The sequence below is a fragment of the Panulirus ornatus genome, chromosome 9, assembly GCF_036320965.1.
Source record: "Panulirus ornatus isolate Po-2019 chromosome 9, ASM3632096v1, whole genome shotgun sequence".
Taxonomy (NCBI): Eukaryota; Metazoa; Arthropoda; class Malacostraca; order Decapoda; family Palinuridae; genus Panulirus; species Panulirus ornatus.
In genome coordinates, this window is record NC_092232.1 from 36,650,157 (window position 1) to 36,662,848 (window position 12,692).

At 45.0% G+C, this 12,692-nt stretch overlaps 1 protein-coding gene across 3 annotated transcripts in view; it reads left to right on the forward strand.

The window, feature by feature from the left end:
* Positions 1-10,637, forward strand: part of LOC139750337 (uncharacterized) — a 650,672-nt gene extending 640,035 nt beyond the window's left edge. For 2 of the 3 annotated variants that reach the window (XM_071665017.1, XM_071665016.1), the window contains exons 6-8: positions 1,122-1,259; positions 2,764-2,857; positions 7,473-10,637. In XM_071665017.1, the coding sequence (XP_071521118.1) occupies positions 1,122-1,259; positions 2,764-2,857; positions 7,473-9,443 (2,203 nt within the window). In that variant the 3' untranslated portion in view covers positions 9,444-10,637. The remainder of the gene's footprint in view (positions 1-1,121; positions 1,260-2,763; positions 2,858-7,472) is intronic. The other variant, XM_071665018.1, reaches the window with a different exon arrangement.
* The last annotated feature ends 2,055 nt before the right edge of the window (positions 10,638-12,692 follow it).

Here is a 12,692-nt window from a genome sequence, read left to right on the forward strand (position 1 = left end):
GAAGGGGTACTAAAAACACCATAGTGTACTGGGAGTGTACTACAGGCATCATGGTGTACTGGGAGGGTACCACAGGCATCATGGTGTACTGGGAGGGTACCACAGGCATCATGGTGTACTGGGAGGGTACTACAGGCATCTTGGTGTACTGGGAGTGTACTACAGGCATCATGGTGTACTGGGAGTGTACTACAGGTATCATGGTGTACTGGGAGGGTACTACAGGCATCATGGTGTACTAGAGGAATACTAATACCATCAGCGTGTTCTGGGAGGGGTATTAATACCATCGTAGTGCGATAGGACGGGCTCTAAAGGCATCATTGTGTACTGGGAAAGGTAATGAAGACATCACACTGTACTGGGATGTACTGTAGGCATCATAGTGTACTGGGAGAGATATTAAAGCCATTATAGAGTACTGGGAGGGGTATCAATCATAGTGTACTAGGAGAGGTAGTAAAGCCATCATACTGTATTGGGAGGGGCATCAAAGCCATCACACTGTACTGGGAAAGGTATTAAAGCCATCACAGTGTACTGGGAAAGGCATTAAAGCCATTATAGTACACTGAGAGAGGTATCAAATCCATCATAGTGTACTGGGAGGGGCATTAAAGCCATCATACTGTACTGGGAAAGGTATTAAAGCCATCAGAGTGTACTGGGAAAGGCATTAAAGCCATCATAGTATACTGGGAGAGGTATTAAATCCATCATAGTGTACTGGGAGGGGCATTAAAGCCATCTTAGAGTACTGGGAGAGGCATTAAAGCCATCATACAGTACTAGGAGGGGCATTAAAGCCATCACAGTGTACTGGGAGGGGCATTAAAGCCATCTTAGAGTACTGGGAGAGGCATTAAAGCCATCATACAGTACTGGGAGGGGCATTAAAGCCATCATAGAGTACTGGGAGAGGCATTAAATCCATCACAGTGTACTGGGAGGGGCATTAAAGCCATCATAGTGTACTGGGAGGGGCATTAAAGCCATCACAGTGTACTGGGAGGTGCATTAAAGCCATCACAGTGTACTGGGAGGGGTATTAAAGCCATCTCAGTGTACTGGGAGAGGTAGTAATAGGATCAAGCTCAGTCTCCATCCCTTCTCTCCCCCAGCAGCAACGACATGGGGTACAAGGGGGAGGGTGTGGACGCCCTGGGTCGCTACTACAACAACGGGCGAGGGGAGACAGGCTCAGCGCCCTTACCCAAGCGATCCGTCGGCTCCTACTCCAGCTTGAACAACTCCTTCAGGTAGGTCCTCCAGGAGGAGGGACGACTTCTGCCACCTAACCTCAGGATTTAAGCGAGTCCTGGACGTCTCCAGCTAACATAGTCCCACACGTTTCTAGCTGGCCGGATACAGCCGGATACCTTGAACATCCTCAGTCTACTTAATTCAGTTAACCGTACCTTGGATAATTTCGGATAACCTTCTTCTCTGGTCAGCTGTGTTGCTCCGGACTTGGATTAATTCAACAGGAGTCCTGAATAGCACCAATTAACCCAGCTGGAGATGTGCCAGTATCTGGCTAATCCATTCACACAATATCTAACTCTACATATATTATTTTTTCCTCATTATTAAATCAGTTATTCCCATTGTTCTCAACGCCTTTACCCAGGAGAAAGCTTGGCCTCATTTGCATACATGAGATTCATGTTTTTAAAGATTCATAAGATTCATTCTGACTCAAGTTCATCCAAACTCTCATTCATATTCAGCGGTCGTACGATGGAGGGAGAGGGGGTCAGTAGTCGTACGATGGAGGGAGGGGGTCAGCAGTCGTACGACGGAGGGAGAGGGGGGTCAGCAGTCGTACGACGGAGGGAGAGGGGGGTCAGCAGTCGTACGACGGAGGGATGGGGGGGTCAGCAGTCGTACGACGGAGGGAGGGGGGTCAGCAGTCGTACGACGGAGGGAGGGGGGGGTCAGCAGTCGTACGACGGAGGGAGAGGGGGGACAGCAGTCGTACGACGGAGGGAGAGGGGGGTCAGCAGTCGTACGACGGAAGGGAAGAGGGTCAGCAGTCGTACGACGGAGGGAGGGCGGCAGGCTGCCTTAAGGGGAATGGGTTACCATCATACCATCATTATCCTTCCTTACCCACACAACCTCTCATTCGTCATCACACAGAGGATCTCTACCTAATCTACTTATCTACCAGCGTTATGAGACCGTCTATTTTTCTACTCTCCCATCAATCTATTCACATATCTAGGCATCTATCCATCAATATCTCTCTCTCTCTCTCTCTCTCTCTCTCTCTCTCTCTCTCTCTCTCTCTCTCTCTCTCTCTCTCTCTCTCTCCATCTATATCCCCGTGTATCTACCTTCCTCTTCCTATCTAATCATCGCTCTACCGCTTATCACATGACTTTCATAATGTATCATAATGTTTCAGTCAACATAGACCAATTTCAAACTAAATCCTCATATATATATATATATATATATATATATATATATATATATATATATATATATATATATATATATATATATATATTGCTTACGTTTTCAAAATACGTCTCTTGCGGTGAACTTAATAATATTCCATGAAGCTAGCTCGCTCTCCTTCCCTCCCTTCCCTCCCTCCCTCCTCTCCCTCCCTCCCTCTCTCCTCTCCCTCCCTCCCTCTCTCTCTCTCTCTCTCTCTCTCTCTCTCTCTCTCTCTCTCTCTCTCTCTCTCTCTCTCTCTCTCTCACTCTCCCTGAGGTTGCTAACTCTCCCTCTCTCCTCCCTCTGCTGGGGCAGGGTGAAGAGCTTGCCGGGAAGCGTCATGAGGATAAACTGTTCCAGGAACTCCTCCTTCGAGCGAGATGACTCCTCCCAGATCACCGCCCAGTCGGTAAGTCGGGTCACCACACAGTCGGTAAGTCGGGTCACTGTTCAGTTGGTAAGTCTGATGAACTCAGGTCACTGTAGGTGACACTACAGTTGGTAACTCAGGTTACCGTAGGTGGTAAGAAAGATGGTAACTCAGGTCACTGTAGGTAGTAAGGAAGATGGTAACTCAGGTCACTGTCGACAGTAAGGATGAAGGTAACTCAGGTCACTGTAGGTAGTAAGGAAGATAGTAACTCAGATCAATGTAGGTGACACTAAAGTTGGTAACTCAGGTGACTGTAGGTGTTAAGGAAGATGGTGACTCAGTTCACTGTAGGTGTTAAGGAAGATGGTAAATCAGGTGACTGTAGGTGTTAAGGAAGATGGTGACTCAGGTGACTGTAGGAGGTAAGGAAGATGGTGACTCAGGTGACTGTAGGAGGTAAGGAAGATGGTAATTCATTTTACTGTAGGTGGTAAGGAAAAACGTAACTCAGACAAAGTAGGTGGTAAAGAAGATGGTAACTCAGGACATTGTAGGTAGTAAGGAAGATGGTCACTTAGATCACTGTAGGTGGTAAGGAAGTTGGTAACTCAGGTCTCTGTGGGTGAAAAGATGGTAACTCAGTTCACTGTAGGTGGTAAGGAAGACAGTAACTCAAGTCACTGTAGGTGTTAAGGAAGATGGTAACTCAATTCACTGTAGGTGTTAAGGAAGATGGTAACTCAGGTCACTGTAGGTGACACTAAAGTTGGTAACTCAGGTCACTGTAGGTGACACTAAAGTTGTTAACTCAGGTCACTGCAGGTGACACTAAAGTTGGTAACTCAGGTCACTGTAGGTAGTAAAGACGATAGTAACTCAGGTCACTGTAGGTGACACTAAAGTTGGTAACTCAGGTCACTGTAGGTAGTAAGGAAGATGGTCAATCAGGTCACTGTAGGTAGTAAGAAAGATGGTAACTCAGGTCACTGTCGATAGTAAGGATAAAGGTAACTTAGGTCACTGTAGGTAGTAAGGAAGATGGTAACTCAGGTCACTGTGGGTAGTAAGGAAGATGGTAACTCAGATCACTGTAGGTGGGAAGAAAGATGGTAACTCAGGTCACTGTAGTTAGTAAGGAAGATGGTAACTCGGATCACTGTAGGTGCGAAGAAAAATGGTAACTCAGGTCACTGTAGGTTGTAAGGAAGATGGTAATTCAGGTCACTGTAGGCAGTAAAGATGGTAACAAAGGTCACTGTAGGTAGTAAGGAAGATGGTAACTCAGTTCACTGTAGGTAGTAAAGATGGTAACAAAGGTCACTGTAGGTAGTAAGGAAGATGGTAACTCAGTTCACTGTAGGTAGTAAAGATGGTAACAAAGGCCACTGTAGGTGGTAAGAAAGATGGTAACTCAGGTCAATGTAGGTAGTAAGGAAGATGGTAACTCAGGTCACTGTAGGTAGTAAGAAAGATGGTAACTCAGGTCAAAGTAGGTGGTAAGAAAGACGGTAACTCAGGTCACTGTAGAAGATAAGGAAGATGGTAACTCATTTCACTGTAGGTAGTGAGGAAGATGGTAACTCAGGTCATTATAGGTAGTAAGGAAGATGGTAACTTAGTTCACTGTAGGTGTTAAGGAAGATGGTAACTCAGTTCACTGTAGGTGTTAAGGAAGATGGTAACTCAGGTGACTGTAGGTGTTAAGGAAGATGGTAACTCAAGTGACTGTAGGTGTTAAGGAAAAACGTAACTCAGGACAAAGTAGGTGGTAAAGAAGATGGTAACTCAGGTCACTGTAGGTAGTAAGGAAGATGGTAACTTAGATCACTAGGTGGTAAGGAAGTTGGTAACTCATGTCTCTGTGGGTGGAAAGATGGTAACTCAGGTCACTGTAGGTGGTAAGGAAGATAGTAACTCAAGTCACTGTAGGTGTGAAGGAAGATGGTGACCCAGGTCACTGTAGGTGGTAAGGAAAAGGTAACTCGGGACAAAGTAGGTAGTAAAGAGATGTTAACTCAAGACATTGTAGCTAGTAAGGAAGATGGTAACTCAGATCACTGTAGATAGTAAGGGAGAACGTAATTCAGGTCACGGTGAGTGGTAAAGAAGAAGGTAACTCAGGTCACTGTTGGTGGTAAGGAAGCTAGTAACTCAGGTAACTGTCGATAGTAAGGAAGATGGTAGCTCAGGTCACTGTAGGTAGTAAGGAAGATGGTAACTCAGGTAACTGTAGTTGTTAAGGAAGATGGTAACTCAGGTCACTGTAGGTAGTAAGGAAGATGGTAACTCAGGTCACTGTAGGTAGTAAGGAAGATGGTAACTCAGGTAACTGTCGATAGTAAGGAGGATAGTAACTCAGGTCACTGTAGGCAATAAAGAAGATGGTAACTCAGTTAACTGTAGGAGTTAAGGAAGATGGTAACTCAGGTCATTGTAGGTAGTAAGGAAGATGGTAACTCAGGTCACTGTAGGTAGTAAGGAAGATGGTAACTCAGGTAAATGGAAGTAAAAGATGTAACCAGGGATGTTGGAATAAGAAATGGGAACTCAGTTCACTGTGGTTTTTTAAAGGAAATTTAACTCAGTCACTGTAGGGAGTAAGGAAGACGTAACTCAGGTCCTGTCAAGTAAGGAGATTAACTCAGGCATTGAGGTAGTTTAAAGGGAAAATGGGAACTCAGATCATTTTTAGGGGGAAGGAATTGGGGAACTCAGGGCCTTGGGTGGGAAAAATGGGAACCGGTAACTGTAGGTGTTAAGGAAGATGGTAACTCAGGTCACTGTAGGTGTCAAGGAAGATGGTAACACAGTTCACTGTAGGTGTTAAGGAAGACTGTAACTCAGGTCACTGTAGGTGGTAAAGGAAGATGGTAACTCAGGTCACTGTAGGTGGTAAGGAAGATGGTAACTCAGGTCACTGTAGGTGGTAAGGAAGATGGTAACTCAGGTCACTGTAGGTGATAAGGAAGTTGGTAACTCAAGTCATTGTAGGTGATAAGGAAGTTGGTAACAAGGTCATTGTAGGTGATAAGGAAGTTGGTAACTCAGGTCACTGTAGGTGATAAGGAAGTTGGTAACTCAGGTCACTGTAGGTGGTAAAGATGGTAATCATATCTTCCAGTCAGCCTCACTTCAGCTCAGCCTTCAGGAGACTCAGTAAACATACAGTACGAGATGTGGTTACAGACTCAGCAGATAAACAATAACACTTGTAGCGGCTGCTAAGCTTAGCGGTGGTGAAAATGGTCGAATCTCAGGGATAACAAAAGCTTTTCATCGTTTGCAGTATCATCATCATACAAAGACTCTTAATTTACATTTTCAAGTAAAGAGACTTCCTCGTTGGTCACGATAATTACGTCCTACCCAAGGCTCCAACAACAGTTATAGGAACCATAATAACATAATACTGGAATCTTCCTGTGGAATACTGTATGACTGGGAAAAAAAAAACTTTTGAGACCTGCTCCTAACTACAAGGGTTCCTTTGATCGAGTTGCATAACAAAGTTTGAAATATTCTTCCATACAGCTCACTAGGTTGAGAGCAAAATACACAACAAACAAGAGGGTGGCCATGAACAGAAAATAAGAATCATTCAACAGAAAACGTTCGATTTCTCAGATGTTCCAAGTGGTGTACCTTAGGGCTAAGTTCTTGACCCATCTCTGTTTACATTTCATGCTAAGATAAACTTACGACGATCCAGACTCACTGTCAACCTCATCAGAGAACTGACAAATGAAACCCCGAGTCGATAATTATCAACATGTTCGCCTGATACATAAAAACAAGGGATACCGATACAGAACTTTTGATACGTTTTTAGAGGTACAGAAGGAGAAAATCTCGAGGTATTTTGGTAAATATCTGAAGACTTAAAGCAAAGATCAGCTGCCGCTCAAGACAGACACAATGTGAGGAGTGATGATAAGTGCAGTGCAAGATGGTTGTACAATTCTGGGCTAAATCATCCAAGGGTCTAAGATTGGGTTAAGGGAGTCTAGAAAAGGACAGATGACAACAGATTTAAGGAAGTGACGCTTTTTTTTTCTCACACAGTGAAGCCTCAAACGTGACTTTACACGAACTTCTAAGGTATTCAGTGATCTGACATCAGCGTAAACAAAGCGTCCCAGGCAGACGGGAATTCTGTGATCAAGGAAACAGATTTAAAGGAAGAATGAATCTCAGGGATGGTATGTAGTACCTCCTGACCACCTGGGTCACTGGACACTGGGATAAGCCGCCTACTGACACCTTAAACCTCAACACATTAGTCTCATTACGGAAGAGAGTAACAGAATATTTCCATACAGTAAGTTATCATTAGCTAGACACACACGGATGAAGAGCATCAGTTCCTTCTACGGCTGACCATGCTAGAGGCGAGAGGGTCAGCTGTTTGTTCCACGTGCTACTGGATCACACACACACACACACACACACACACACACACACGAGAACAACTGTCCTTAAAGTTAGAGAAGATAAACTAATTCCTGTCTCCAACTTTTAGGAACTAGTGGTCGAGGGTTCCTTCCAGCAGTACATGCTATCAACACCATCACTTAAGGTTCCCTTTCAGTGTTATGTGTCCTGCCATGTAATCCATGCTGTTCCTCCGTAGTAATTTCGTCATCTCGTGCAGGTCCGCTCGGAGTTCCTGTCAGTGCCGGGCGTGAGGCTACAGTCAACTGGGTCCAGCAGCGACGGCTACAGCGCCGGCTCCTCCACCCACGACCTGCCGGGGGAGGTGAGCGCTATGGGTCTGCTGGGAGTACCAGGTCTCGGGCCGCGGGGCACCAAGCCCGTCCTACAGTTGGGTGGGATGGACTTCGACAGTGACCACGCCACGGCCGAGTGGATCCAGACCATTGACATCAACGTCATCCAGCCGACGCCCAACATCTCCCCGTGCGGGTCAGTTCGAAGTGTCTCCGACAACTCCGAGCTGGCCAGGTTACCTCTGCCCGGCAGGGGAAGGATTGCTTCCATGGTTTCTTTAGATTCTCCCGATCTTGACAATCGATCAATTGGGTCTGATTCGGTGTTCATGGAGGACTCGACAATCGACACGTACAGCAGCATGTCTGGCAGTGTCGATAGCGGTAGTCCCTCACTCCTGGCGTCACCACGCCCCACGTTCACGCCCTCACCGAGGGGCTATCGTCGTAAGGTCCAGTCGTACCGTCTGGGCATCACCCCCAGAGCACCGCCTATTGCTGCTGCAGCTGCTGCTGCTGCTGCCGCCATGTCTCCCGTGATGAACCGCGCCAGCGTCCATCGCCCTCGAGACCAGCGAAGCCGTCAGAAACAACTGCAGCGACAGAAGAAGCAGGACATCCCCGTGCCTACCATCACACGTTCTGGCCCTGCTACCTCGTCGCTTCTCCTGCCCTCTCTTGGTAATCACTTGAGCGCTTCGTGTGAGCGACTGGCAGCACACTCGGCCATGTTGGCCGAACGTGAACAGAGCAGCAGCCAAGGCTCCAGCTCCCTAGTGCCCACCGGCAGCACGGAGGAGGAGCCCATGTGTGCCGTGTTCACGGTGCCATCGCTGCGTCGCAGCAACTCGGCCACAACGCCCGAACAGAAAGAGGAGGCGTCGACCGGGTGGAAACGTGCGGACAGTGAGCAGAACCCGACGGTGCGACGGGCCGACAGCGCCACAGACCCGCAGCGGCAGTCGAGTGAGTCATCCAGCGACTCTGACGAAGCCAGCGAGTCTGTATCGTTCCACCTGATGGTTCCAGCACTCAGTATAGACAACCCAAGTAATGACACCAGCCGGGCATCCTCACCCACTCTCTCCCCACCTAACTCCCCGAATTCTTCTCCCCCGACTGGCCACTCCCCAAGCCCCCTTATGACAACCTTGGAAACACCAGCCACGCCATCGCCGGTCCCACCAACAAGCAAGGGGAAGACCTCGAAGAGTGGTCGGCGGATGCTGCGGAGACAGTACAGTCAGTGCCTCCCGCCCAGCCCTACCTTCCTGCGGGAGATGTCGCCCTCCCCCGCATCCCTCCCGACCTACATGGAGGAGCTCGACTCCGCCTTCTGCTTCCCGGCAGCACCACCTCCTTCGCCCTTCCGGGCCGGGTACTCGCTCTTCTTCCGTCAGGACTCCGGGCCCCCCTCGCCACTCCTGGCTGCTCACCACCTAAATCGGCGGGACTCCAGCCCTCCCTCCCCACGCTCAGAAGGCTATCATCTCTTCCGTCAGGACTCGAGTCCCACTTCACCTCACCGGTCAGCCAGACATCATCATTATGAGGACTCCAGCTCACTCTCATCAACTGGAGCTCGAACTCTGCACCAGGGAGACTCCAGCACATCCTCGCCCGCCCACTCTCACTATCCCCACCTTCAGGACTCCAGCACATCCTCGCCCGCCCACTCTCACTATCCACACCGTCAGGACTCAAGCACATCCTCGCCCGCCCACTCTCACTATCCCCACCCTCTGGACTCCAGCACATCCTCGCCCGCCCACTCTCACTATCCCCACCCTCTGGACTCCAGTTCACCCTCACCCAAGCCATCAGACCAACATAGTAAGCAAGAGGACTCCCGCCCCTCCTCACCTTCCTGTTCTGTCATGGAGACCTCCTGCTAACGCTCAGTATCCTTAGTGTAGGATCTTTATAAAACTTTCAATAAAGGGGTTGAAAAACAAAATGAAGAACATGCCATTAGCCCGTGCAATAACACTGATAACTTGGCTTATTAGTTGTATTAAATGTATTGTATTTAAAGTGTGCAAAAGCAAGCAGTATAAATATGTTTCTCATACGAACATTGCTGGCATGAAATATACTTTCTGTTAGGGTTACCCCTCCACAGTCTCCATTCTCTCTATCAGAAAATGGTTTCGTTTTCTATGTTAAGTCCTGCTGGTGTACAGTTGTTCAACGCTTAGAGATCATTTTCTGCAACCCAACCAACTTTTAAACCTTTTCACTCACTCGCCCGTATTTCCCGAATGTAGACATCCTCACAAAATAGCTTTTAACGACAGGGAACCTAAAATAACTAAATGTTTGATTATTTTATCTTCACTGTCGAAAACAGAGTAAATAATGCAACTTCAAATTACTTTGGATGTCGACGTAGGATGAGAGTGGAACTTCGGGCGAGCGAGGACCTAGACCGGCGAAGTTAACTTTTCTGTTGATTGTTATATAAAAGCTAACCCATAGATGTTCAACAAAATTGTTGTCTCCTCGCAAGGAGGGAGAGAGGCAAACCTTGCACCAGCTGTAACTGTTGTTAACGATCTCTTGCTATACCGTCGGTGTGATAAATCAAAATATTTCGGCTGGACGCGGCCAACCACCAGCATCCGGGGCTCGGATACCGGATGTTATGGACGCCAACACAGCCATACATTCATCCATCTTATCATCCAGATGTCATCCATATAACCTTTTTTTTAAAAAAAAAAAGGAAAGGAAAATGAACTTGAGTCACCGTGGAGTTTGATAATCATGGTTTAAGAATGGAATTCATATATATATATAAATATTTCTCTGTGTGCTAGGTCACTGGAGCATACGGTCATGGATCATGGAAGGGGCGGGAGCTCCAGGTTTGGTGGACTCGTGTGTGATTGGTCACGCTGAGTTGTGGTGGTCATCCCTTGAAAGCCTGGATCCCATAGTGAAACATTTCCCAGGCACAGGTCATTATTATTGGTTGATCTGAAGACTATAAACCTAAATACACATGTGTAGAAAAGTGTATGAGACACCCACTGCTGAAAATAATGATTTATATTTGTTTATATACTTTATAAATGACAAAAACGTGACTGGATTTTAATTTACCTCATACTTTAATATCATGTACGATATATATATATATATATATATATATATATATATATATATATATATATATATATATATATATATTGTAAAAGGTTACAGAGGTGGACGTGATCTAGTATATGCAAAAAAAAAAAAAAAATTAAACACGATAAGTTCCCAAGTGCACTTTCGTGTAATGATCACATCGTCAGGAGAGATACAAGAATGAGATAGATGTAGAACAGTCAGTTGATATACAAGGAAGATACGTAGCTAAGACGCTGTTGGTAAACGAGCGTTACCGGATGGTGGTGTTCGGGCTGGTGTGTTCGGGTCTAGCATCATGCCTGGCATAAAATGTTTATTATGTGGACAGGAGAGAGGGAACTGTTTACAAATTTTGCCGATGACAAAGCTATCAAGTTTGTATAGATCCGATGATATTTCTCGTGGTAAAGGAATTATAGTTAATAACTGAATTAGCGTTACACCAGTCTATTAAATGGCCAAAATCTCTAAACATGTTCTGTTTAATCATGTTCAAAATTATAACCATTGTATTGAGCGGTGCAACGCTAAGTCAGTTATTAACTAACTCCTTTACCACGAGAAATATCAATCTTCTATCATTTAATACACAAAGAACTGTAACAAACATCAGTAAATATCTATACGAATTGGATAGCTTTATTACAGTCAAAATTTGTAAACAGTTCCCCCTCTCCTGTCCACATAAAAAAAAAACTTTATACCAGGCATGATGCTAGACCCGACCACCACCATCCGGTAACGCTTGTTTACCAATAGCGTCTTAGCTACGTCTCTTCCTTGTATATCAACTGACTGTTCTACGTCATCTGTCTCACTCTTGTATGTGATCATTACGCGAAAGCGCACCTGGAAACTTATCGTGTTTCCTTTTCCTGTGGATTTATACATAGATCACGGGCACCAATGTGATCTCTTCCAATATATATATATATATATATATATATATATATATATATATATATATATATATATATATATAATATATATATATATATATATATACTATTTATATTCATTTAATTATATACAATCGCTGTTTCCCGCGTCAGAGACGTAGCGCCAAGAAACAGACTAGTCCACGATAATAATGATGGTGAAATCACACTTCAGTAAGAATTTAGATATAAATACTTTAAGATACACAATACACATGCTCAACGGAGGCAATCTGCCTCATCAAGAGTAAACTTTATGAATAGTTTTCACTTGAAGCGGACCGCGTCCGCGAAATATGTATTGTAGTGTCATAAATTTAAAGAAGTACCTGAATTCATACCGAAGTGCGATTTCATATATATATATATATATATATATATATATATATATATATATATATATATATATATATATGGTGTCCCAAAAAATGCACTATGGCACCATATAACAAATTTTTTTTGGACTAAAATCAATGAAAAGGTGTCAAAGAGTGACTACATTTTGGGGGACACCCTGTATATACTACACACGGACCTTACACAACACATCCTGGATGTCTCTGACCAATCACAACCCCTCTATCATGGTTATAGTTATAATACATATCAACTCACCTTCCCACAAATCATATAGAAAAAAAGGTTGCCACCATCCTTCACAAAACGAAAAAATAAAAACGACAAATGGCTGTCGACCCGGAGTCATTCATGGAGACTTCATCTCCGAAATCCTCAACCACAGCAATGGACTTCCCCTGAAAGCTTTCTCTCCATTCTTCCTCTCCTGCAGACCACAGTGGAAAAGATCTCAGTTGCAGATGACATCACAATCACATACTACTCTTGGTGATACTCAGGCAATGTCACATATGCAATATGTATCACGAAATTTAAACCTGGTTCACTCTAAACATTGTCTGTATTTCTACAATATTACACCACAAAGGTTTTGTAGTAATATTCCTTTATATAACTAGATACAACTTTGTACAATGAACCGAGTTCATTTTCCCCACTTACATATGAATTATGTTGATTTAAAACTCTTAAATATAATCTTATTCGCCGTTC